Raw genomic sequence first — 27,719 nt, forward strand, 5'->3', positions numbered from 1 at the left:
AGAAGTGTTTAAATTTTAAAAAATAAATAAATAAAAAATGGAAAGAAAAGAAAAATTTCCTTCAAAGGAAGAGGAATAAAACATATCCAGGAGTTCTGCTCCATTACTCAAAATAAAACAAGTCAGTGGTTTGACAATGCAGCTCAATGAGATCAGGTCTGAGATGTGTAGTTTCCTTTAGAGCAGACAGTGATTCTAAATATAAGTATTAGTGGGTTGCAAAAGGATGGAGATCAACATCTTTTAGTGGAAGAGTAAATATTATCCAAAGCTGATTTATCTACTGGTAGTTTGGTGTCTCATGCTAAAAGCACAAACTGTTTCTCAGGCAGCATGTTAAAAAAAATTCCCCTAAGAAGGAACTGCTTTTTAAGTATTGCTTTAGATTTTACCAGTGTATCTCCATTGCATTGTAAATAATAAATATAAGCAGAAAGTAAAAGGTTGATACTATTCCTTTTAGGCTTTGGAAAATTAATTTGATACTAATTATTCTCTAATAAATATATTAACAGATTCTTCTGCTCAATTCTTCATTTTTTTCTTATCCAGCGCTTTCATCTTTGCCATTTCTCCATATTCTATTTGTCAGACTGACTGCCTTCTTTTGCTGACTTTGCCTTCAACTTTCTAATCTGATTCCTTTACAGGCTTAGTTTTCTTATTCGATAATACACATTTTTCTCACTCATCTCTGTCTTACCCACTTTAGTGTATCAAGATACTCCATTTTACCTTGTTTCAGATTTTTTCCCCCTCCATTTTCTACTGTGGTGGAGAAACTGCCTATGAGTTACTCTTCTGGAGTCCCTTTCAGGGTTGATGTGGCAAAGCATCCACTTCCTGTTTAAGTTGAAAGAAGGACCTCTGTGTGCCTTATTTTTCCCTTCTCAACCTTGCGGAGCAAATGACAAGTGTCAAGAAACGTTCCTTTCCTGTGGTTTGGCAGGGGGTGACTTTGCTCTCCCCACAGGTGGTGGTGTGGTTGTGAACACAAGCATCTGCAGATCTTCTGTTAAATGTGGGGCTTGCCTCCTGTGACTACTTCCAGGCAGCAGAAGGCAAACACTGCCAGCAGTTTAAAAGGAGTCATAGGGGCACTGTTAAAGTGGGAGAAAGGTGAGAAGTGTAAGAAGAGAAAGAAAATTTATCGTAACACTTCAGGGCTTAAGATTCTTTGTACCAAAGCACAGGACTGGTGTTTAGGCCTTGATGTACTTTAATATATCACTTGGGGTCATATTTACAGTATATATATCCATTCTTCAGTGTTCTTTAATTGAACTCACTGGCTCAGAAAACTGGACTGGGCATTAGAAATTTTATCTAGTGGAAGAGTAAAGGCTCTAGTTTCACAAGACTTTGGATGAGCATAGGTTCTATTTCACTATCAGTACTTAAAATTCACACAGCAGAATGCAATATTTTCTAAAGGAACTTTTTAATTTTTACAGGACTTGCTACACAGCTAACTTGACATAACCATAAGCAGCATGTCTTCTCAAAGATCCATACTAAATTGGTCCCCATGCGAAAACTTCAGAAACATACATACAAACAAACCACTCAGAAATATATATATAGAGTAATAATATCCATAGATTTCTGCTCATATGAGCAAGAGCCATGAAGAGGGAGTCGACACTCCTAGAGGACAAGGGAGTTCCCACAATGTGTGATAGTCATGGCATGGTAAATATGAAGCTGCTGCGTCTCACAGGTAATCCCTTTCTTTCAACTCTTTTCTATCTGTCTTTTCCCTCTCTTCATTACAGTCCCATATCCCTGTCTTCTCTCCTTCCTGCTCTTGCTGCTTGAAATCGGTTCTTTTAATTTTTCTTTCTTTTTTTTCTTTCTTTTTTTTTTTTTTTTTTTTAACTGAGACTACAGTTCCTTTAGTTAAAATTTAGGAAAGATAATTTTGATTGGCTGTGTCAAATTTTCTCCAGTCATACGGATTTGTGTGTGTATGCGTGTCCGTGTGCACACCACAGCTGAGAGTCAGACAACAGCAGCAGCAGCTGTATTCAGGGGTTACTGCCTCTCTCCTCAAGCTGTCCAGCTCATGTAAAAGCTGGTAGGTAGGAATGCTTTTTGGCACAGCTGCAGCACGGTCTGGTTGTAAATTACGCTTGATCCTACCTAGAGAATTAAGCTCTTGTTGTGATTGCTATTTCAGTTTTGTTCTTCCCAGAGGAGAAGGGGAAACCGTGCCAATCCCAAATGAGATTATTTGAGGCATGGTCAGAGCTGTGGTTTGAGCTTCAACTCTGCTGAGAAGAAAGTTTTTATAGCTGGAAGGATTTTTTAAGGAACTTTGTCTTGGGACACGGTTGCAGAGATGACTATAAATGTGGATGATTTATCTACTTAATAGGTCAGTACTGAATGCTAGGGCACTTAGGAAAGTGTGCATTTAAATAACCTCTCCAGCCTTAAAAGATATTAAAAATTAAGGATCAATATGCTTTGGAAAACACATCTAATCATTTGTGAAAATTCTGTGTATTCTTTTTTTATAAATCAGGAAGAAATTATCTGTGAAGGGTAAATAGTAAAATTACTATTACCACTGACCAATGGCTATTTTTTTATTATCTGTCAAGGCAAGTAGCAATTTAATATTAATCAACTTCAAACACAAAATTTTTATGAATTGCAACTCTTCAATTTATGTGGTACATATTCATTCAACTTTAGGAGCAAAATGTGCTTTTATGTATATAGTTCCTTACAGCTTCAGTGTTGATTTGAAAAGCTGGGTTTCCCTGAAGGAACATAACAAACAAGTCAATTAAGAAAAAATTCCTGAGAAAATGAGGACAAATTGACTACAAAGAGATGTTAAAACTGATCACTGTGGTGTTAAAAGGCATACAAATGGAGGAATTTCTGACTAAGAGATCAGTGGAGATTTGTCACTGCCACACAACATGATTGAATGGATGATAGAAGAACACATCATAAGACAAGGAAAACATCACACTTCAATTTGTATCTTTGCCTGTTGAATTAAACAAATCTTTTATTTTAAAGATTGATGGGGAGTTGTATGATTTGAACTGAAGATAAGGAATATAGTCCCATGATTTTAATTAAGGAAATTCAATAAAAAATACTGAAGTATTGATATGAAAGGTTAGAAATAATAATTACTGGATAAACTTGGAGTTCCTCCCTTCCTACGCTTTGTCTAAACTTATGAATATTTCTTACACGGAGAAATAGTGGGCTTTAAAATGTTATCAGCCTGTCACAGAAATTATACGTAGAGCAAAGCAAATCAGAGACTCCACAATTTTTTAAAATGTTTTATTATAAAGGATAGGAAACCAAATCCACATTTTTTTCAAACACAGATAAATAAACAGTAAATATCATGCTTTTAATTTTAAATGTATTTTGCCTTCTGCAATAGGATCTGCACACATGGCATTCTTAACTTGGAGACCTGCAAAACTCTATCTTTTGAAATCATAGTGGAAGACAGACTGCGTCTTTTGCACGTTAATGAAGACCATTAAAAAAAAAACGCCTGGAAACTGGGACAGAACATGTCTGTGAAGAAAGTGCTGAGTAAAGAGTAGTTTGGTAACTTATGCAGCAGAAAACTTCAAATTAACCCTTAGTCAAGATTATTTCAAATATATATATAAATATATACAACTACACAAAAAAAAAAATAGAAAAAAATCGTCCCAATTCAAATTAAACAAACATCAAATTGTAACAAAATCAGAGAACCCTTAGGGGCTGAAATACCCCTCAATGGTACTATAACCTTGTGATCTTTAGGAAGAGGTGCTTAAAAATATCCAAGCATTTTTTTCTCTATTCCATAGAAATAAACTGCTAAATGAAAAAAAAAAAAGGTGAAAAATTAAGGGGAAAAAAAAGTAGTTACTCTATTATCATTACCCTTTAAAACAAATCATATCATTGCTGTGTCTCATCTCAGGAGCAGTTTAATAAAGGAACAAAGCAACAAAGAGATGAGCAAACATCTCACCACGTGTGGATTCTGTGTGCCATATTGGTCCCAATTTAATTGATGAGAATATTACTTTTGATTTCAGTGGGAGCAGGGTAAATTTTCCATTTCATTTCTAGCAGAAGCAGAACAATTGCAAACTACTTTCCCAAATGGACTTTATCCATATGACTTAATCACAAAGAGCTGGAAATGGTAAGAGTTGTCTCCATACCCTCAAAGGCCACCCATTACTTTATTGCTTGTTATTAGAAGACTTTTATCTTTTCCAATAGTCCCACACTTCTGCAGCATTTTAATGGAACAAAATTAGTTAGTAACCTGTAAGCAGTCATCTAAAGTTCTTTAATATTTATATCCTTTTGAGGCTTTTCACCCTTTGCATGGGGTCGGGGTTGCCTGTACAAAATAAATGACTGTTGCAGGAAATATAAACATGATATTTACAAGTTCACAATTCTTTATTTTTTATACAGTTCTGATGAGTATTTTTTATAGTTGTAGCCTAAGCACTGTGTAGAACTGGCATGCTTCTGATATTCACAAAAATGTAATAAAAAAGTAAAATAATTAAGGATAAATTGCGCACATGCAAGGATACTGTAAAATGAATCCATTGCCGTAAGCTATGCATTTATGTAATTTTTTATACCCTAACAGTTTGCCTTCCTGTGTTTTTTTGATGAAAAATTCCATGCAAAATCCTGTATTTTCTCTAGGATAATATTTCACATTCTTTAAACCTTCTATTAATTATTCTACATGACATTCAGACTGCCTTTAATGAAAGAAAGGAAAAACCCAAAAACACAGCTACTTTTGTTATCACACTATAAATCCTAGCTCAGGGATTATCCCAATTATCTGATTTACCTCTACAGAGCAACTGAGGAATTTATGCTTATTATCCTTATCATTGTTCATATGTATAACTCAGTTTATTTATTAGAAACCTGTCCTTAAAGTATTTAATGAAAAATAATATTCGCACAAATTATTTGACTCTGGGACTAACACAAATCCATCCACAATTCAAATTCAATTAATTTAAGAAAAACAATATTTGTAGTGGTCACCTTGGATGCTTTAAGATGAGTTTTAATAAAGGTATCTCTGTAATTTTTTTTCATGGGTGTAATGTTGGCATTTCATTGCTGAATAACATTCTACTCAATAGACTATGGTCGATATGTTTCAGTTCAATTGCGATCCTGTTGCTGAACTTGAAAAAAAACCAAAAAAAACACATCCACTGACAAGCACCAAGTTTGGGCAGAATAGCCAAATCCAGTTCTTTGAAAGATCATTTCAGCCACCTTCTTCGAAACCAAGCTCTCCCCAGTCATCAAGAGATGGGGTGACTGTTGGGAAGTGTTTGCAGGTTACGGAGTGATAGCGAAGCGACTTTACATCATCCCTACGTGTTGCTTTCAAGAAGCCCTTCACCTTTTACCTTCAGACTGTGATAGTGTTGCTGCTGAGGGCAGTGTTGGCCTGGCTTGTCCTGGGATCCACTGCAGAATTCCTTTAAAAGTCCAAAGGCCGAATCATCATGGTAGTGGAGCGCAAGGAGTAGCTGGGGCCTTTGAAGTAATGCCATTTGATGCCATTGAGTTTTCCGTGGTTTTGTCCAGCTGTGTAGAACATCCCGTTGAGATTGGATGGGCCACAGGCGTCAAACCACCACCCTGAAACCATTAAGACAAAGACTTAAACTGCAAGTGCACTATGTATTTTATATTTTATAGGTTTAGCTGATTAGCAAATTCTGGTAAATAGCTCATAAATAGTGCTGGTATGGTATTTTCATATTTTCCTTTTTTGCTGTTTTGTGGTGTTCTATAGTCAGCAGTGCTGGAGAACACACGTGTATTTACAGAATTGCAAAAGTAATTAAGTCCCTATCCATTCTACTTTTATATGCAGTATGTGAAGTAAAAGCAAGGACATGAAAAATAAACTGCTTTGTATTTTTAGACAGCATTTCTTTTTTCATTTAAATCTTAGAAAAGGACTATAATTCAAAAGTAATTTCACTTGTTAAGTTACTTTGAGAATAAGCATGATTTGATTTTATTTACCATTACAGTTGCTTTAACTGTCATTGCTCAACTGCTCAGTTGCTTTTGCTGCCATATTATATGGTTTTAGCAACAGGAATATGAGAATTATGGTGCTGCATTGCCCTATTTTAAGTTGTTGCTTTAAGATGAAATTAAGCAGTGAACTCTCTTGTTTATCTCTCCAAGATCTTTTCTTGTTAAGGTGAGTTTTAGATTGCCATGAGAGCTAGAGTTTTAAGAATTCCAAATAACACGAAACTTGGCAACACCAAGACTACAGAACACAAACTGACAAAGACAAGCTAGGTGGCATGCTGACTCTACTGAAAGTAGTGGGAGTTTTGCTGGATACCTTGATGGGAATGGAATTTTCTTTCCAACACCTAGCAGAGTATCTATCTATAGTAACAGAAAGATGCTTAGCTCAGACTGAGAAAGGCAGAATAAATTCCCAGACTGCAAAAAGCAAATATCCAGAATGTCAAAAATGTATTAATTTCTGTGGCTAGGACTTCTATTTGTCAGAAAGATTTCTGTTGGGGCTTTTTATCATAGCAAGATCTATAATTTTGTAAATCTTTAGCATAGGTTTTATGCATCTTTCCATGGAATATGGTTGTACTGAAAATTTGAGTCATGAGGCAAATAAGATCATTAAGAATAGGTGGTGACTTTTGCTTTTGGAAGTTAAATGCTACTTCATTTTTTAAAAAAAAGTTTTTTCAGCCTGTACATCACAGCATTGCAATCTTCCCAGGACCTGTTTTAAAGCATTTTCTACTAGTACTGGTAGTGGCAAACTGATCATCCAGTGAGTGCCTACTGAATTCTGCAGGTGTCAGTGTGAACTAGAATGCAGAATTTTAAATTTTCAGTGTGTTTTCCACTCTGACTTCTGGAAAACAAATTAAACTGTGACAAACTCCTTTTAGACAGTGTTCACTCTCCAAGGGAATCCTTCAATTCCATCACATTTAGTGGTCATCCTTTTATCTACCTATAATGAATGCATTATATGAAAGTATTTTAATCCATGGTTTACTACTACCACCAATATGGTATTTATTGTGTTTAGCCCTCAGGACCAGTGCTTACTCTGTTCTTTGTATTCAGATCCACATAATTTATGCCTCTACTCTTGTAATTCATAAGATTTTGGAAAGTACTTAGTGTTTTGGTATTTTTTAAGAAGTAACACTTCATAATGAAATCTTGAGGGATGAATTTATGCCAGATAAATTCTGACAATCTTCTATTTTGGTACAGCTGACCTCCCTTTGATTTCAACATTATACTTAAGGGGGCAATAACCAAAGAAAGGGAAAGCTGTACAGCTGATGTTTAACTGTAACCAGAGTATAATCTTGTAGAAACTTAAGACGAAGTTAAACAGAGAAATCCTAATCCTCATTTTTCAAAGCTGGAACCCAGACACAGCTGGGTTCTGTTTATGGTGTTGGGAGGAAGGCATGGCGAGCTGACCTAGTTACCATTTCATGTTAAAGGAACAGGAATAGATGCATAAATGGTCTTTTTTGGGATGAAGGTTTTCAGTGATGCCATAAAAAAATCAATGTAAAAAATGGAATAAGCCAAACAGTTGTGAGGATTTGCTCCAGTTCTCATCACAGATTTCTTCTAAATAAACACTTCTTTCATAATGTGTTTTAATGAGCTTAACTTTTTTCCTACTGTACTGTTCTTGTTAGTGAGAATAATTGAATGTTTAAAGATGTTTCCTAATATTGCATTAAAACTTTGGGTTTACTTTCTCACTGTGTTTTGGTTTGTTTTTTAAGTGAGGTGGGTTGGGTTTTTTTGTTTTGTTTCATGGTGGGTTTTTTTTTCTCCATATGGTTATTTCTCTCCATGCTCTTCTGCAGTCCTCTGAAAGGTCTTCACTCCCCATAGGGCCTCAGATTATTGCAAGACTTCCTACTGCATGTCTCAACACCAAAACTCACATCTTTGAATGGATGCAGAGGAAATGGTTTTTTTCAGACGCTTTGTATATTGAGGGAAAGAGGAATGCAAGCAGTGACTTTCTTGGTAGCTATGAGGAAGTGGGGGAACATAAACCAGAGGTTTCTGAAAGATGTACCTGCAGCACTGCCATGGTAGAAAACACCAAATAAAGCAGCACCAGAGCTGTGAGACATTCTGACCCAAGGAAAGACACCCAGTAGCCAGATGTTGGCTTATTACCTGGGGTTCACAGGATTTTCTTCTCATGAAGAATCTTATTTATTTTTCTCTACAAGGTGATGGCTTTCTCAAATAAGTATAAAGTCATATTTGAACAGCAGTAAGATTTTAACTTTGGAGATAACTTTTGGCAATAATTTCCATGGGATACTTGAATCAGGCATGAGAATGATGAAGAGTGGGCGTTGTAAGAAATAATAATAGCAGTAAGATTTTAAAGTGAAGTGGTAAAAAAGAAGGCTTTCATGAGAAGGTTAAGAAGGTTTTTTATTCAGAAAGAGAGGTAGTTTCTTCAAGCTGTTGTGATCACAATTTCATTAATTGTTTATTTGAACAGAGGGCCAATTCAAATTTTTTTTTTGTTAGCCCACCTCTAATACTTTGTATATTACAAGCAGTACTACCATCTCTGTTTGTAATAAAAATCCCTAGGTCATAATATATTTTCCAGACAAATATAATTTAAATAATGCATAGATAGTTGTTTGAAAGTTCAGCTATACAAATAAAATTAATCCTCACTGTAGATGGCTGTTCTCCTAGAACAGTTAAAGTAGGTTCACATTTTGGGGATGATTGTGCTTTGGTCTTTAATTAATGTTGCTATTACCAATGGGAATTTGTTAAATTTCATGTCAGCTCTTTTCATTAAATAAATATATTTTGAATGTTTAAGCCACCTATCCCAGAGAGCTATCTCCAGACCATAATATATCTATACTGTACTATATCTTTGTCTGAATATGAATGTTTATTGAAATAATTTCCATCAATTCTTGCAAAAAAATACCTAATAAAGGAGCATTGCTCAAATAAGTAACAATAATAAAAGAAAAAAACCCAGAATTATCTTTTATAATGGTTTTCTGAAGTGACAAGCACAATTTTTGCATGATAGAATCATCTTTGTCAAAGCAACATTAAAAAAAGGCTTTCGTATGCCAAAGCTAACAGATTTGCTTTTTTGGCTTGTTGCACAAATTGCAATTAAGCATGTTTGCATATAAAATTCTTTTTTAATAACCCAATGTAAATCAATCCATGAGTACACTGTAAGGCGGGTGTGCATTGGGAACTGTAATGATTGGTCAGGTTTGATGGGAGGTTCTTAGTCGGCTTTTCCATTCTAAAAGAATAGGTGTCTAAACACTGCATGTTTGATGGCAGACCCTTTCCTCACACATCTCTATTCTCCCTGCTGAGGACACTGAATTTCTCTGGATGAAGTTTTGGATGACACCTCACCTCAATCTATCAGTGGAGCCATAGGACAGAGTCCAAAAGAGTGAATTTAGCAGGAAAGACTTAGGATTGTTTAGTCAGAATTTGAAAGACAAATTGCCAACAATTTCAAATTAACCAAAAACCTTTCAAAGGAATTGAAAGGAGTGGTCTCTATTCTTTCCAATGGTGGAGGATATGACAAGATGGAACACATCTAAATTATCACAGAATTAGTCAACGTGCAAAGCTTTCTTATACTAAGTGTAGACAAACTCAGTAACAGACTTTAACATGGGAATGAACATCAACAGAAATCTTGAAGATGAATAGAAAGACAGAAACAAATAGATAGAGAAGAATCTGTCTTGGAAAGGGACTAAATGACCTTTGGAGGTAATTTCTATGTTCTTTTATTCCTTAAGAGTATTGGATTGACCAGACTACCATTTGACAATCTGAAGATTAAATTAGAATTTAGCTGTCAGGATATAAGATGAAAAGGCATTAGCTTTTCATATCAACTGGATAATGCAGTCCCTTTCATAGGGACCTTTTTATGAGGTAAAAATAATATGAAACTTGCAGACTGGTGACTATGTTCTAATATACCAAAAGTTAGTCGCTTCCTGAAGGTCTCCTAACACTGTATTACAGTTGCCCCTATTTAACCCTGATATGCATACTAATGTAGTAATGCTTTTGTTAAAAGTGCTGCATAGTCCTTTGTCTAATTAAATATTTCTAATATTTCTAGCAAAAAAACCAAATAATATTCTTACTACTTCTTATTTGCATGGTGATCATATTTTTTCATAAAAATATTTGGCAATATAAATGATACTTCATTAATGGTGTTTTCTGAGCAATTTCTTTATGAAAGCAGGAATATGCATAAAACTTAAAAACTGGTGCTTTTTTATGTAATCAGGTGTATATCCAAGGGTTCAGGCTGGATACTTTTAAGCATGGTGTCATTGCTTCTTTCAAATATTTTGTTTCAATGATAAGAAAAACTACAGCTTTTCTGATTGGATTGTATGGGCAGATTTCTATATTCAGCCAAGAACTTCTCTCCAAGTCATGACACGAATCCTCCATACCCTTCCTGCCAGAGATTCATAAAATTCACCACTTGGAGGAAAAAGCAGTGAAACAACAGGCAATGAATACAACACTGTTTGGGAGTCATTGAGCAGTCTCTGGCTTAACAGATGAAAAATCCATTGAGGTTTAATAAATATGTGTTTAATAAATATATACTTCTCTGACTCAGGAAGCCCCTGAGATTCAAAAGATACTGAGAAAATATTCAAGGACTGACTGCTGTCAGAGACAGGAGACTCCAGCTGCATGGACCTCTGCTTCCAGTAAAATAAACCAAACAAACAGTTTATTTCAGTTATTTATGCTGCTTCAAACCTGGCAAGCAATCTAGAAAGTCTCCCCATCTTTTTGTCAAATTATTTTAGGGATCAGAAGTTTAGCAATATTCTCACTTCTCACCTGAAGCAAGGTAAATGCCTTTGTGAACACCTCAGACTGCAGCCAATGCCAAAGAAAATCACCTTAGAACTCTTACTTGGTTAGCCAAGACACCATAAGTCACTTTCCAGTAACTGAAAAAAATTGCACAAACAATTTGGGGCTCAGCTGACAGGTGGTATCTGGCAGAACGGATGGGAATTTGGCCCAGGAATCTGATCCAGAGATATTAAATGCTAAGGGCTGTATTGGAAATCCAAGCACTTTGAACTTCTACTCATAGGCTCATTCTGGTGACAGTTTGTTGCATTTTTAGTGCTGTTTCTTGCAAAAAAAAGCTGTGTGTAACTATTTGGGGCACTCTTCAGACTAAGGCTTGAAATAATATGGGGATGTATATACAACCCTTTTTTTTTTCAGTTTACTGGCCTGAGATATTGAAACAATGAAGAAATTATTCGAATGAATATGATTTGTCTCCCCTTAAAGTAAAACAAGCATGCTTGGATTAAATTTTCCAAGGCACAAAAAAGCAGCTAAAACATTTAAATACAACAGTTTAGAGGGGTTAAGAATCATGCATGTGATTTTGAAGACATTCCTTAAAAGCCAAGTAAAGATAGAGCCAAGTAGCATAGCATGGCTCTTGAAAGGACAAGACACACACACACACACAAAATACACTCTTAGTGCTTCTGTATTATTCTCCCAGTATTTAATTTCTCATTCCAGGGACGAGGGATGAGATAAAGGAGGAGAGAGAATAATAGTTATGATATAAACCAAATAAAACTGACAACTAGCAAGATCACTGAGAGAAATGTGTGTTTTCCTTACATTTTTATTTTCAGCCTTGATTATAACCATATCACAGTCTTGAGCTTTGACTTATCTCAGCCTTTATTCCTGACATAAATATATTCAGTTCACCTCATAGAGATAACACTCACCCAAACTGTCAAGATAGCTAGAAACTTGCCTGCAGATTTCATACCATTCATCATTAAAGAGCTCTCTGTGATGTTGCCAAAACTAACAGAGTCTGATATCTTTTTTGGGGGAAAAAAAAATAAAGAGGTTTTCCAAAACCTGTTATCATTGCTACTTTTCTAAATTAGTCTTTGTCTGTTACAAAACTGAAATATACTCACTAAAAAGCGGTTTTGGTATTTAATTCAATTTCTGATCTTTCTCAAGGAATGAGAAAGTTGTTTCAAGGAGCAAAGCATAGCAGACTGTTTGAGAAGAACTCTAGCATGATTAAGGTCTTTCTTGAGGAACTACAAATTACAGTGCTGTACAGCCTGTCTCCAAAGGAACAGTACTCGGAGTCTATTCCAAAAGAGTAGACTCATCTATCTCCAAAGGATAATTGCATCTCCTTTTACTGTGCAGATTTGCTATACTTGTGGTTTCCTCAGCCTTTGGTAATTCTCCCCCTTCCTCCCTATTCATTTCATTTGGTACCAGTATATTCCTATATGTGGCTTGGTTGTTGATTTACAGGACTGCTGCAGCAATATGTGTGAACCTTGTAGAATGGTTGTTCAACAGCAGACTGACCTTGGTGGGGTATTGACCTGTCATAGAAGTCAGAGCAGGAAAATAAACAAACCCTCAGCTCCCAGAACGAGCTGTCTGGGAGTAGAAGTGTTTCCAGGCAGCTCAGACACATGAATGAGTCTGCACTTCAGCACAGACACAACTCACACTCAGGAGCTTCTAACCAGACTCTGGCCTGCCCTGGAAGCAACACGCTTTAATTCAGCATGTTCTCGAAAGGAAAAGGTCAACAGTTTTAATTAAAATAAAATATTGACTCCTTATCCACTATCTGTCTCCAGATCTATATGGTTAGCTTCTATTTTTTATAGAAATGAAAAGGTAGTGTCTGATCACCTGTCCATGAAAAGGTAATGTCTGATCACCTGTCCACTGGAAGAAGTTTCTCATGATAACTTCTAATACAATATCACTAGAGGAAGTTAGGGGAGCTTGAAAAATTGGCTCCTTAAAGACTTTCCCAACTGGGTCATTTCCCAGCAAAAGAGAATGAGGAGTCGGGTTGTGCACCTGATATAACTCTCAGTGATGGGAACCCATCTTCTGTTAGTAGATGATTGCTTTAGAGGCTCCTGTGTGCCTGAATGTGGCCTGAGCTGGATTCAGTCAGAGTGCCAGTAACCACAAATAATACAGGTTTAACAGTCTGATCCAAAATACTGAAAAAATTTACATGCAATAGGATTTTTTTCCAGGAAAGTTAGAAATCACTGAGAGAGAGTCTTCAAATAAGATCAGATGTGAAGATAAGAAAGGGCCTCTCTTGGTCATTCAGTCAATGAATCAAAGAATCCAAGTTTAAGCTTTCTGCTATAATGTGGTATTCTAGCGATAAAAATGATCTTGCCCATATAGGGATTAGGAGTAAGTATCATTTTCCAGAGAAAGTTCTCATTCTTAGGAGGATTAGGAGTCTGAATGGAGAGATAATCTCAGATATTCATTCTCTGCACTGGAGGGAAAACATACCTGTCATATACCCTATACTTGCTGGCAGTCAGATTGACTTGGGACTTTAAACTGTTCCAGTGTAACTTGTTTGTGCTCTTCCCCACCCCAACTTTCTTTCCTTCTGCACTCTGACTCAGCTTGCAAAGGATATCAGCTTAAACCTTCCAGATTTAAACAGGTGGTTGCAGGTCTAGTCTTTCACAGGTGAGTGAATTAGTCATTTAGTGTCTTTATGCATTATGCTCACCTAACAGAGAAAGTTTAACCATTAAAATTATTTTAATAACAGAATCACATCCCTAAGTGAAATAGATAATCTATTACAAGTCTAGACTCTGATAGTTTCTAAATTTTATCATCTAATATCTAATACCTGGCCATTTCTCTCTTCTTTTTCTCCAACTTCTCACAAACTTCTTTCCACCTTTTTAATCTTTTAACTTATTCTTTCTTATTTTTCCTTTCTTGCCTAAACAATGACACTAACTTATGCTTTCCTCTTTGACATTGTTGCAACAGCTTCAGTGCAGAAGTATACTGACTGCATCTCTGAATAACCCTTTCTCTGCTGATAGGAATCTAGAGGCATTGGTATTACCACAATATATGTAGTAGGAGTAATAATAATAAAAGAAGTTTTCACTCAGGACTTATACATCCATGATACAACTGTATCCATGGTTGCTTTGGGAAAACACAGTAGATTCCTATTAAAGTTCAGAGTTTGTACTCACCTCCAGTCAACATGAGAGCACATTTACACATGCAGTTGTCGTTGTCAGCATCTTTTGTACTGAATTCAGCACCATGCAAGATCAGGCTACTCTGTTTTCCAGCAGTTCCACTGTGACCTTTTAAATAAAGCCTGAAACAACAAGAGAAAACAATCAGTGTCACCAAAATAGAAAAGAAAGATAAGAGATTCAGATCTTTTTCCACATCAGGTTGGCATTCTACGAAGTGCACTCAGAAAATTTGTGAATCTCTTGTGTTTTGGCTCAATCTCTGTTGTTTCAGGTGTAAAATGGGGACATTTAGTGTTTTTCAGTGTATCTGTAGTAGCACATTGTCCTTGCTCCAGAGCAGAACTGAGCTCAAGGAATCTGAACTGGAAATACAACAAAGTAGAGGGAGTGAGAAATGGAGGAGTGAGAAGATATCTGGAGTACATTGACAGAATAATTGAGTACTTGAGTAGCCGGTTTCATTACTGTGGCACAGAAGCAGCAATCCCAGTTAAGAGGAGTTATGTTATTAATCCCTGGGCTTGAAAGAAGATTTTAGCAGTCTTAGAATTTTTAATTGCACCATTTACAGCACAAGCCAGCAACCCAGTTCTGCCAAGGCTGTCTCTGAGTGACAAATGGAGAATAACTCAGAGTTCAAGCCACAAAAGTCTTCATAATTTGCAATGCTAAAAATTCCTTTTCTTAAGGAGTCTTTCAGCTAGTTGAAACCACAACCATAGGCTGGGAGCTAGAGCTCAGCTGCTAGCAGCCAAACGTGCCAGCTGCAGGAATGTTGAACAGAGTACCTCTGTGTCCCACCAAAGAAACACTGGGGGCAGGGGAGGGGAGGGGAGGGGAGGACAGGACAGGACAGGACAGGACAGGAGCTACTTCCTGTATATAACCATCTATATCAGACGTGATCAATTCCTTCCTGTTTTTTTCATAAAACATTGCTGGAAGGTGTACCCTTTGTCATAATAGCTTCATATGCAAGAAGGAAGATATAGGATCCCAGTGTCCACTGGAGAAATAAGAAGCCACAATCCTTACATCTCAGGAGCAAGCCCCAGCCACTGGGGCAAGCAAGAGGGGAAGACACATCCCTCCCCTGTCTCCCTGAATCTCTACAGGCTAGGAATAAATCAGCCAAAGGCCTCAACAAGAATATGATTTGATAAATAGTGGGATAGACTTCTCCACTGAAGAGAAGGTGAGAAATATCTGTTCTGTTTCTCCTAGGGTTATTGAGGAAGGGCAAATTTATTTTTTAAATATCAAATATAAAATGCATAAGGAATCATGAGAGCAGAAGCAGGACATATTCAGGAGAGATGTCTAATTCTCTCTGTGATTTACAGCTGGGAATGCTATCCTAGAAAATGCTTTCCCAACTTCTCCCACAGAGTGAACAAGGAGAAGCAGATGGGAGTCACTGACTCACTATTTCTCTGTTGTTGTATTTTTATCTAGTTACTTTGCATGACTAAAAGAGTAAATGCCTTCACCAGAGTGTCATTTATCCATTTGTTTAGATGGAAGACAAATACTTTGCTGCAGTGTTCACAGCATTAACAGCAGGAGTAGAGAACATCCCTAACTCATCAGTAGTAGCAGTAGTTAAGCCATTGGCATTTTTCTGAGATGAGGATAGTTCTGTCGCCCAGACTGAGATTTAAATAAAGCCCAGTTCTCCCACAGAACTTTGGAGTTGAATCCTGCTTATGAGGGCAAAGGCACCATATGGCAGCTTTCCTTAATCAAGTGCATGGCTGCTGGTTTTCATTGGTTTAGTTTTGGGGTTTTTTTGCCTTGCGTGTATCTGTGGGTGGATACTAGGTCCAAACAAAGCCAATTGGATTAAACTTGTCACAGACACTCATTATAGAAAAGCCTTCTCAGAATACCCAGTGAGGTTACTGAGCCCTCTCAAAATGTGAAGGCATAGAACCAGCACTTAGCAATATACAGAGTTTCATACTTGTAGACTGACTTAAACTTCACTTAATTTTCAGTGAATTTCTTCCTATGTGTCCTTTGTCCATCTCTAAAAATGGAGACAGTAGATGCTAAGCATGAATACTTTAAAATAAAAAAAATACTTTAAAAGGATTTGCCAGAGTTATCTTTTTAAAGTAGTTACACTGCCTACCTTAATTTGATTTTAATTTTGAATCTTACCTGACTGAGGCTCATAATTAAATACCTTTGGACTGAATCCTTGGAGCAAATTTTGTATATGTAGATAGATAACTATACACACATAAACATACAAAATTTTTTGGATTAAATACAAATATCATGCATGGTCAAATACCTTTCAATAGCACAAAAAAAGATAAGGTCAAGTGGAAACCCAATAAAAGACTGTGAAAATCCTTTGTAATTTAACAAGGAATAACCAAGGAACAGGAATCCAGGAAGGTCATTGCACAATGCCATTGCCCAATCATGGTGAAAATTAGCCTGTAATGACCATGTTAGTCTACCAAAGGATGTTTGTTTTAGACAAGATTAATCTAAGATCTGTCTTTGCACATGTCCATTTCTTTGTTTCATACAAACGAAAAGCTGGAATTGATCCCATCTTAATTCATTGGACTTTTGCCTTGTTTTGCAGGCTGTGTCTAATATTTTGCAGAACAAAATAAACTTCCCTGAAGTTGTGTTGATAGAAGAATTATTTTGTCACATGATATCTAGGATGTGAGTTTAAATGGCTGTACATCCTCATTATACCTGCCATACCAAAGCTCACAGAAGTCTCATAAAGTCAGAATAAAAAGAAAATGCTGTTTACTTAAATAAGAAAGACAAGGTTAGCCAGACCTTTTCATTAGCAATCAACACTATAAAACCCACTTAGTCCAATTAAAAAAAAAAAGTACAATCTAAGAAAACATAAAACATAAAGAAATAAATATTACTTGGTATTCAATGTTTTCCCCAAAGGGTGAGGGCATTAGGATTATTTACAAGCTCTTTACTGTCCCTCATATTTTACAAACATTCCACTCATCACAGATTTAGATCTTGCCAGTTATGTTTGACTTTCCCTCAATACAATTTGTCTAGTAGGTCTCCAGTGACTTTAAAAGGATAAAGCTTAACTTGGCTCTGAACTCTAGTGCTCTTATCGCACCACAGCCATGGGCAGATGAACCACAGGGCGAAACAGTAATTCTATTTCTTTGGGCTTTTCTCCCTGAATTGGCATTGCCTGACAGTTAAGAAAAAATGACACTGCAAAGTTGGCACTACTTTACACCAAAATCAGATCTCAACCAAAACCCAGAACTGGTCCTGAAGCAATCAGTTCTTCTCATTCTGAGCTACAGTTCAAGCCATACAGATCCAAACTAATCTAGCTGGAGATTGCACAGCACAGCAGTAGGCTAACTGATGAGCTTGTTAGCTTCCAGGAGCAGGAGACATCTTACTACATGGACTTTAGTTATTTAGTATTCTCAGATTCAGTTTGGTAGGATTGAACCTACATGAGTACTGGCGTAATATCCTTAATAATTAAATAGAGAGAACCAGGAGTCTTGAAGTAGGATTTAAAAGATTCAGCATGGTGAATGGAGAGGAACACATCAAAACTTGCCTTTGGGAAATATTTTAAAGGGATGCCTCCAAATTCCCACCTGTGTTTTGTCTCTGCATCCTAAAATTTCCTTTCTCCAGCCTGCTCATTCCACATAGCAGGAGGGAATCCGAGATTCTGATCTCTTCTCAAAGGAGAGGTTGTTAATATTGATGGAAATGGTCATGGAATAAAAATGGTTGCATGGGGATCAGAATCCTGCACCCAGAACTTCCTTTTCTGAGCTCTCTCCTCACTGCGTTTTAATTTTTTCCTAACTTTAACAGGAATATAGGGCACCTACATCTCAGTCCTTCTAATCATCATGTCACCACCTATGCAGGTATGTCCTGCATGTTAGGCATGTGAAATGCATCTTTGTTTTTAAAACTTACGTGACTGACTGTTGCAGTGACCCAGCCCACTGCGGGGCTGGGGCAGCGTGATGCCAATCAATCCCAGCCCATCCCCTGGATCGAGTTTCCCGAAGAGGCAGTCTCAGAGGGTGGGTCGAGGGGCGGCTCAGAAGCCTAAGCTGCACCCCCTGGGCGGTGCCCGGGCCCAAGTCACCTCCCCCGGTTTGGGAAAATTCTCGGTTACTCGGTTGTTCACTGGTTCTGCTATAACTCCCGCCTCTCGGTTTCCCCACAGTGGTTCTTGCTGAATTGTATCCTCCCCCTGGCTTGTAACGCATTGGTTGTTTTCCCCTTTCACCGGGGTTTTCAAATTCCCTATAAAACTGAGGACAAGCCTCGGGGAAGGATCCCATCACATTCCATCCCTTCCGAGCTTGTTCGGGTTGCAAAACTTCTGACAATAAACCTGTTAGGAGCCACACCAGAACAGCTTCTCTCTTCCTTTGTCTCCAAGCTAACCTGAGCCGATCCCATCGGTTCCTGCTGTGTTTCCTCTGCCGAGAAGCCAGCTAGCGAGCTCAGCCAGCAGCTCTTTTCCTGATGCCGAAGTCGCTTCAGCAACGCACAGAAGAACGCAGCTGGACTCTCTCTGACCTGGGGCACGCCAGAGCTCGTGCCTCGAGCACAAATACTGTGTTAACTGACATTACTTTGCCCTCTAATTTAGAAATATTTGAGGTTGATTGAGGAAGGATTTAACTTGCATCTCCCATCTTGTTCACAGCTGCATCTAAATTTTAGATAGCTTCAGTTTCTGAAATGAAAGCCACTTGTAAAGATGCTGAAGTTGGTCAAGTTTCTTGAAATGCTATGTTAGTCAAATAATTCCATTCATAATGGAATTTAGGTGATTTTGGTTCCCTTTGTGAACCAAAGCCCACTGGACTGCAACCACCTAGGAGGACCCAGTATGAGATTATACTTACAATACTCTTAATTCTAGACATTAATTGTAATAATATTAAGTAAGAAATAAAAGAAAACAAAACAACCTAAACCACTCTCAAAAACAGAGAGCAGCTTCATTTTAAGTTCAGGTTCGGTTTTCTTTTTCCCTCAAAAACTCTTAATTATTTGGGATTCAAAAACCGTTTTTTAAATCATTTAATAAGACATCATGTCTACATTAAATATCGTTCATTTCTTAGAAATCTTGCCAAAGTACCTTTACCCAAACATATTGCAAAATCTTATCAAGTCTCCCAATGGTAGCAGTTGTCCATGAATAGCAAAAGCACCTCTATAATAAAGACATCTTACAAATATTCAATGATAACGTGTTGTGAACAGGAGAGAAAAAAAATCTAAATAATCACTCTAAAGAAATACTACTGTTACTGAGGTTGAAACTAAAATGTCTGCCAAAAGCCTGCTAAATATGAAACTAAATATAATGGAGTAACTATGTGGGAATCCTAACCCTGGTATTTTACCTATATACCCTAACTTTTTCATCATTTAGTGTTCCCACTAAAGGATAAGGGGAAGTATCCCTTGTGTGTGCTAAGTTTTAAAATCAGTGTAAAGATCATCTCCTTGTTGGAGATAGAGCATGAGCCATTTGTGGTGACCAGGGGATCCCTGTGAGTTTGAACTCTGCTGGGCTGTAGAGTAGAAGGCATCTTAGTTAGTGCCCTTGTCCAGATTTCAGATAGTTTGCCTGGGCGCCTATTAGGATCCTTTTTTCTTTGTTAGGAAATAAAACTTCTTCTTAAACATAACCTTTTTTTTCTTTGAAAGGGGGAGGAGGAAATAGTTAGACTTCATTAGGGCAGTGCATACTCTCCTTATGAAAACACACTAAATTAAATCAAATCAAACCACGATTTCTTTTTTTAGCATGAATCAAGATTAACTTACTAGCAAGAATGTAACACCAGAGGAGGTAAATAATCATTAGAAGTATACTAAAAGCTACCTTAAAAGAAAGGAAATTACTTTGGAGAAATTGAAGAAATGAGATAGGGTGGAAGACAACAAATATTTAGTCACCACTAACAGAATTTTGAACTCTTGCTAACTCCTTTAATCAAGTTGCAAGAACAATTCATCACCTTGATCGCTGCCTGTCCTTGAATGAAAAATTGTTGTAAAAGTACCAAAGAGAAGCAGAAAGGGAATGTCACAGTTGATGTCTGATTGGAGAAAACCAGAAATATCAAGCGTAAAACCAAACAATACTAAATTTTCCCCGCTCCTATCTTTAGTACAAGGTTGAGAAACAGTGTACATAGTAAATTCACGGACTTTTTATTTAACTTTATTATATTCCTAATAGAGTTTGTAACCGCAAACAGTAGGTATGATGGCTCTGCAAAATGTTGAAAACCTGAATAATGCAGTAAGTAATGCTGACAACTTGAACAGATTTTTAATTTGGCTCTTAATATTCTTGCTGCCTACACATGAAAATAATTTCCTTCCACATTTCCTTTACAAAAGTGTAAGACAAAATAACCTCTGTGTTTCTCCTCCGTTGCTGTGTAGCAATGACTCACTGCTGTAATTATTAAGTCTGACATCCCTGCAGCTCCTTGCCCATTCTCCTGTTGAAACAAGTGAAATGTGCCAGCCAACAAGATATTAATTCAATATATCCAGAGTAAGAACATATATCTTCCAGTTTTAAAGACAAAATGTTAATATAAAATACAGCAGGAAATGAATATGAGTTTTCCTTTGGAATTGTTTCAGTACAATCTGTCCAAGGCACAACAAATGCTGTATAATAGAGGGATCCTTCCCTGGAATTGCACACTGTTAACAGAAAAACTTGTTTACTCTCTAAGAGCCCACGTTACTTTTAGCGTGTGTTTGAACTACACACCTGACAGGTCAAAGGAGAAAAATATATTTATTCCAGACAGTGAGCAAGCCAACAACCCAGCCATGAATAAGAAACACATTAGAGCAAAATATAAAACAGTCTAATAAGCCTGGATGTTGCACTGATTGTGAATTTACACAAATAATGCAACAAGTTTGCTTTTTCTATATTAAATTTGATTAATAATTAAGTAAAGCACTGTACTCACTGGGAACAAGTACACTGGTACGTGGGATAATTAAAAGACACCAGGAGCTACCGTCAGAGAAATTTTTGCTAACATACAGCACACAGTTTGTCATACTGCTGTGCGCAGACAAATGGTGCTTTGTCACGGTTTACAAAAAGTGTTTAAAAATATGTTTATTCTGGACAGCGAACAGGCAAACATATGCTTCTATTACTTGAAATACGTGCTACAGAAGCCACAGAAAGTCACTGTGGCAGTGTGAGCTGCTAGGTTTGCAGCTGATGTCAGTAACATAGTGGTGATGGAGAGGAAACATACGGTAACACTGGGTTTTACTGCTAACAGAAACAGAAACATATTTAAGGCTACTATCACAATGATGTGTTGAACAGAAATAATTCCCTCTACTCTAATCTCTCACCAAACACAGCACAGAAGAGATACATTAATCTGCTACTACCATTTTCTGTTAAAACTATTTTTCAACACAATGCTTATTAAAACAAAATTACCCACCAATGTTTTTTCTCATGGAAATCTGAAATGAAACTTTTCGGTTATTAGATTTATTACATTTTTATTAAATGAAAGTTAAAATCTTGCTACAGAAAAAAAAAATTCCCTCTCTCACCAGCTACATAAATGCTAAGATTTCCTGTTGCTACAGAAACTACCACTTTTGTCCTGGTTCATGGTTCTATAAAATGTAACGTTAATTTATAAAATATAGGGGCTGAATTAATTTCAAGCTTGAAATAACTAGAGATGATCAGTGTTTTAAACAGACATATAAACACTGAACTATGCTAAATGATAATGCAAATTATTTTTATATAATTGAAGATTGATGAACTTCTTAAAAAATAAAATACAAAATTAGAAGTTATCTGAACTTTTTCCCAGCACATGGGCAAAGCCAAGGTTAGAGAAATTTTCTTAATTCAAAATGTAACCTAAAATGAAAAAATTTTTTTCTCCCTACTCAAACATACTTCCTGGGTTTGGCTGAAGCCAACAGCAGAAATGCCAAAACTGATTCTTAAGGGGATTTTTTCAGCACAGAAGTAGAGGGACTCTACAGAGAAACTCATATTTTAAAAGTTTTTAAGGCTTATATAAGTAATCAGACCTTCTGATGCTTATCTTTACTGAATTGCTGAAGCTTGTGGTGTTTGTATATCTTTATTTAAATATCTGTTTTACAGACATTGAAGTTAGTGGAAAAGTTCAGAGAACATTTGTTGGAAATTTGATTTATCTTTAAATTGATTAATCATGTTTGAAAACCCAGTAAAAGAGACCCACACAACTACAGCAAAATTTAAACTTAATACTTCTTCCAAAATATGCTTGGAAGTTCCAAAAGCCTCATAAATATAGTTTGTTGAAATCCATGCAGATATATTGTAATAGTGGATTTCATAAATCTATGCTTTAGTTGTACTGAGGGTGACATTAATTATACACTGTCATCCATATAGGTTATACATTATCCTAATTAACTGTTTGAGATAAAATGGAAATAGAAAACTTCATGTATCAGCATTCTGTTCCTGCTTACTTTTACCCTGATGGCTACTGTAGAGATACTGGGTTTTGGTTACCATGCAGTGTCTTTGAGAAATATCATTGCAGGCCATAGTAAAATATTTATCACACAGTTCACTTAATTGAAAGTCATTAATCATAAGTAACCATAAAAGTTACAAATATCATAGATAGACTTATGTTAAAAATTTATATTAATCTTACATAAGTTAGTGTTTGACAATTAATGTGTTTAAAGAGTGTACACTCAATGTATGTTGGGGGAAGGGGTGCTAGGGTTTTGATTTGGATTTATTGTGGAGGTTTTAGTTGCTTTTTCTCTGTGTAAAGAGCGTGCTGCAATTATGCCTGAAATTAGCTATAGTTGTGGTCTAAGAACGTTAAGTACCCTAAGTCCATCTTTGCTGATCAATTATGTTAATTAAAACTTTTCTATGTTGTTTTCAATTAGAAGGAGAAATCTGTGAAGATGACATTTAAATGTGTCATTTCTATTTACAGAGATACAAAAGAACATGTACATATGTGCATGCCTAATTCTTGAGATTCCATAGCTTATATATTTATTTTATTTTATTTCTCAAAAAATAAGCAATATTAGTAACTTTCTAGGTGGACATGGTTTTTCATTTTACCTGGATACTGGATACTCGCTGTTTTCCTGGTTGTGGAGGTTCAACTGAATGTTTATACAGCTCAGCAGAGAACTGCAGTCTACCTGCAATAATCCCAAGGATTCAGAGTACATCTCAGGGAAGAAATTGAAGTGGTAGTTTAATACATATTGGCTCCACCATAATATTAGACTATTTCTTTGTAGTTCTATGGTTATGATAGTATCTCAGGTAATAAATCAGGCAGTGAGAAAATTGAGCCTTGAGTATGCCTGTCCTGCAGGAGGAACAGATCAAGACTCATATACAGTTCCACAAAATACTGAGTTTTCTATGGGAGCAAGTGGTAAGAATCAGATAAGTGAGGAGCAGAAAAATAAGAGCAAATCTAAGTACTGGCACTGAGATGATGTCTTTAGATTCCAAAGATTTTGCATAAACCCAAATGAGGTAGTGTCCTTGAAAAAGCCTATTGCAAAAATGTCAGAGGTTGAAGTATCTCCTGTAATGAGTCAACTGTTGTGGTTCACTTTAGGGCAATATTTACCCTTCTATGCAATGAAAGTAGAATGCTGTCACCCTGTTCAAGAACCATGCCCCCTTCACACAGGTTTGTATTGCTTGAAGTTGTGTGTAGAATCCAAGCTGTTGGCTAAAACAGCAATGAGAGGCACACTAGCTAACAGTATTCCTGACTGGAATATGACTACTGAACTTATTTTCTTTAATCAAATTGGGTGTTGAATAAGGTGCAACATGTAATCAGCATTAAGAAATTATTTAAATACCAAATTGAACAAAATATCTAAGGCGAATAACATTTTTGCTCATGTTTCCACTGGCACAATAGTTAATTGAAACCATGGAAGGTGTCTTTCCAATACCATAGAATTATAGAAAAAATTATGTTGGAAAAGACCTTCAAGATCATCGCATTCAATCATTAACCCAGCGCTGCCAAGTTCACACTAAACCATGTTGCTAAGCACCTCATCTACACAGGTTATAGTACCTCCAGGGATGGTGACTCAACCACTTCCCTGGGCAGCCTGTTCTAATGCTTGACAACTCTTTCTGAGAAAAAATTTTTCCTAATATCCAATCTAAGAGTCCCCTCATGCAGCTTGAGGCTGTTTCCTCTTGTCACTTGTTACCTGGGCTGACTCCCACCTGGCTACAACCTCTTCTCAGGGAGTTGTAGAGAGTGGTAAGGTCCCCCCTGAGCCTCTTTTCTCCAGACTAAACACCCTCAGATCCCTCAGCTACTCCCCACGTGACTTGTGCTCCAGACACTTCCCCAGCTCTGTTGCCCTTGTCAGGACATTCTTTACAAATCTCTGGGGCAGTTTATTGGTTTGGGTTTTTTCCCGCATGAAGAGCCTGGATGTAAGGAAATGAATAACTTTTGATAAAGATGAAAATAGTCTGTAATTAATTTTTCATCAATTTGTTTTGATTATTTATACTTTATTCTGTGCTAGCAGTGTATTCTTCTTTTACAATTGTGCCCCTTTGGGCATTTGCAGATCCTGTTTTAGAAATCTTTCCAGTGTTAATGACCTAATGACCCTATCAAATCTTACTACAGCATTGTTATAATGTGGATGGAATGGAATGAATTTGCGGCTGCCAACAGACTACAATTTAAAGAAATAACTTAATGAATAACACATTAAAATAAATATTTTGGGTTCTGCATGAGATTTTCAAGATTTATGTTGGGATTCATGTCAAGAAATATGTGCTTCCCGCTGTGAATCCCAGAGGAAAATGCAAGGATGTTTGGGGGGATATTATTTTCAAAGCAAAATGTTAGTCAGAATTTTCATTCTCTTACCTGTGTTTGAACTTGTTCAGTCCTGATGGATAAGCCAGTTCACAGTTTATGAATTTCTACTAATCAGATTAAAGGGCTTTATCTGCTGGCTGTGGACTCAGACTCATGACATCAGTAAACAGCAAGAGATGTTGAAGAATCACTTTGTGGAGGTGACAGGAAAAGCAATAATTTCCAAATATGGAAACAATACAAGGTACTATTAATGACAACATAATTGATGATTATGATCATGATCTCTTTCTGACTCTAATATTTTAAATTTTTTTTAAGATTTTATGTCATCTTAAAGAGTGTGCATTCATAATGAAACAAGAGTGACTTGACCTTCAGTGAGAGCTCTGGTGGTCCTGCCTCAACAAAGTACTTACTATATGTTTAAGAGAAAAAGAATTACCTGGGTACATTGCTGAATGAGGGCCTAAGTCTGTGTAAAAAATAATTTAAAAATATAGGAGGGGAAGGAGAAGAAGAAAAAAATGTGGGGAAAAGATAGCCAAGGCTTCTCTTATTCATACAGTATTATTCACACTGACATTATTCATTTTTTGATTAAAGATTTACGATACTGAAAACAGGATGTAGAATATTATATACACAAGCACATCCCACCTTCAGTCTGAATAGCATGCAAGAGGTTTGGCTTGATCTCTTTACTCATTAGTGGCTGTACTGTACAACATGCTACACTTATCCTCTGGCCTTTATCTCCATTATCACACTAAGGTTAGGCTTTCATTATAAGGGCAATTATCTAGGAAAAGGTAGCAAATTTTATAAGTGACTGATGCATAGAGAGTTTCTGTGAAATGTTTATAGCTATTTGAAAAATAAATATTGGCTTCACTGTTTCCTTGGTTTTCTTAATGCAAAATTAAGTTTAAAAAATGCCAAAATGAGTTATATGGCACTAAGACCTTGGTGGAAAAATATAAACAGACTGTTAAAACATATTTCAACTCCCTTGGCATCATTTGTGGCCAATAAACAGTCGTCTATGAGTGAAAGGTTAACTGACTGTCACCCATTTATGATCCAAGTTCTTTCCTGGTGCCACGCTGACCAGGCTAGCATGGATCAGCATGTTTTACATGCCTTTTTCCCCCTAAAAACCCAGGTCATGACCTAATAAGAGCTGTGATTCACAGTAATGACTCCTTTGGTTCAAATGGCATTGAGATGAGTGCAAAGAAGTTTTACTTCAGTGCAACTGAACTATAATGCTAAATAAAAGAAAACAAAACACGAACGGTGCGCATGCACTTGGGTCAAATGTCTTGAGCTCTTCCAGCAATAATTTAAAACTGAAAACACTACAGCCTCCAGGACCTGATGAAACAGAAGACTGGAGACCAAACTCTGTATGGTACCAGGCACTTTTCTTTCTTTTCCTAATTAGGCTTTCATTGTTACTGAGTACCTCCTTCTTGCAGACCAACTGAACAATAAAAACTATACTGTATTGGATATAACAATAATTTTGTGCTCTGATGTTCAAAGTTGTTATCTGTTTGAAGGTTTCTGTAAATTAGCAGCTCTTTAGACATGGTGTATACCTCTGCTTTGTGGTCTAACTCATTCTCTGCATTGCTTCCGGGGACCAAATAATGAATAATATCACTTTTTATTACCATTACCTTAGAGATAGAGACAGCAAAATCAAGTATGTTTCCATTTGATAGGAAAAAAACCCAAAACTCAAACCCAAGAGAACAAGAAACTCTTAAATATTAGTGTAATAAATGACTACTGAAAAATCTGGGATGATCCCTTTGCCAGATTCTCTCCAGGCCCCACAGGTGTACTTTGCTTTTTTTGACTCATGAAAGAAGGAAACTCACAAAAAATACCACACCACTTTTCTGGTATTTGCTGAAAATATGGTGAATCAGTGCAGAAAGTGTTCTCAGGATCAGGCTCTAGAAACCTTGCCAGTTTAACTGTTAATGATAAAAGGAGGGGAAAAAACTGCTGGCATTATTTGGCTGGGAAGTTGGTAACATATTTCAGAGACTTTAACCATGTACATTCTAGATTAAATAGGGGTCACTCTAAGAATTTCTGCTTGTGTTTTTCAGGCAGATGAAAGCTTGCTCTGTCAGTTCTCTGAGCAGACATGAGCTCATTCTGCCCACACTCTATCCTGGCTGGAAGCTGAACTCTCGCAATAAGCGTGACACTGAACCTACTCAGGGGCAGGATATTTTAGCCTGGGCTCAATGCCACATTGACAGGGCTACCAAGCTTCTCTTTAGTTCAGAGACTGGGCAGAGAGTCAACAGCTATGGAGGTACAGACAGCCCACACTCTCTGAGGGGGTCTCCAGGTCCCATTCTTCTTTGCTTCTGCATTGTGGAGATCTAAATTTGAATGTTTGGCTGACGGTGAAAACTGGGGACATTTCAGAAAACTGCAAGCAGCTTTTTTTTTTTTTAATCTGGAGGTATTGTCACTAATACTAAATAAATTTATCATAACCTCGTAAGCATTTAGT

The 27,719-nt window shown here is 36.7% G+C and overlaps 1 protein-coding gene across 1 annotated transcript in view; it reads right to left on the reverse strand.

The window, feature by feature from the left end:
- Window positions 1-1,922: 1,922 nt before the first annotated feature.
- The window catches only part of ANGPT1 (angiopoietin 1), a 157,185-nt gene continuing 131,388 nt past the window's right edge, over window positions 1,923-27,719 (reverse strand). Inside the window, exons 8-9 of the mRNA XM_010404855.4 lie at window positions 14,214-14,344; window positions 1,923-5,679 (exon numbers count right to left, since the gene is read on the reverse strand). Of these exons, the coding sequence (XP_010403157.1) occupies window positions 5,519-5,679; window positions 14,214-14,344 (292 nt within the window). The 3' untranslated portion in view covers window positions 1,923-5,518. The remainder of the gene's footprint in view (window positions 5,680-14,213; window positions 14,345-27,719) is intronic.

This window comes from Corvus cornix, chromosome 2 (assembly GCF_000738735.6).
Source record: "Corvus cornix cornix isolate S_Up_H32 chromosome 2, ASM73873v5, whole genome shotgun sequence".
In the NCBI taxonomy this organism is placed as follows: Eukaryota; Metazoa; Chordata; class Aves; order Passeriformes; family Corvidae; genus Corvus; species Corvus cornix.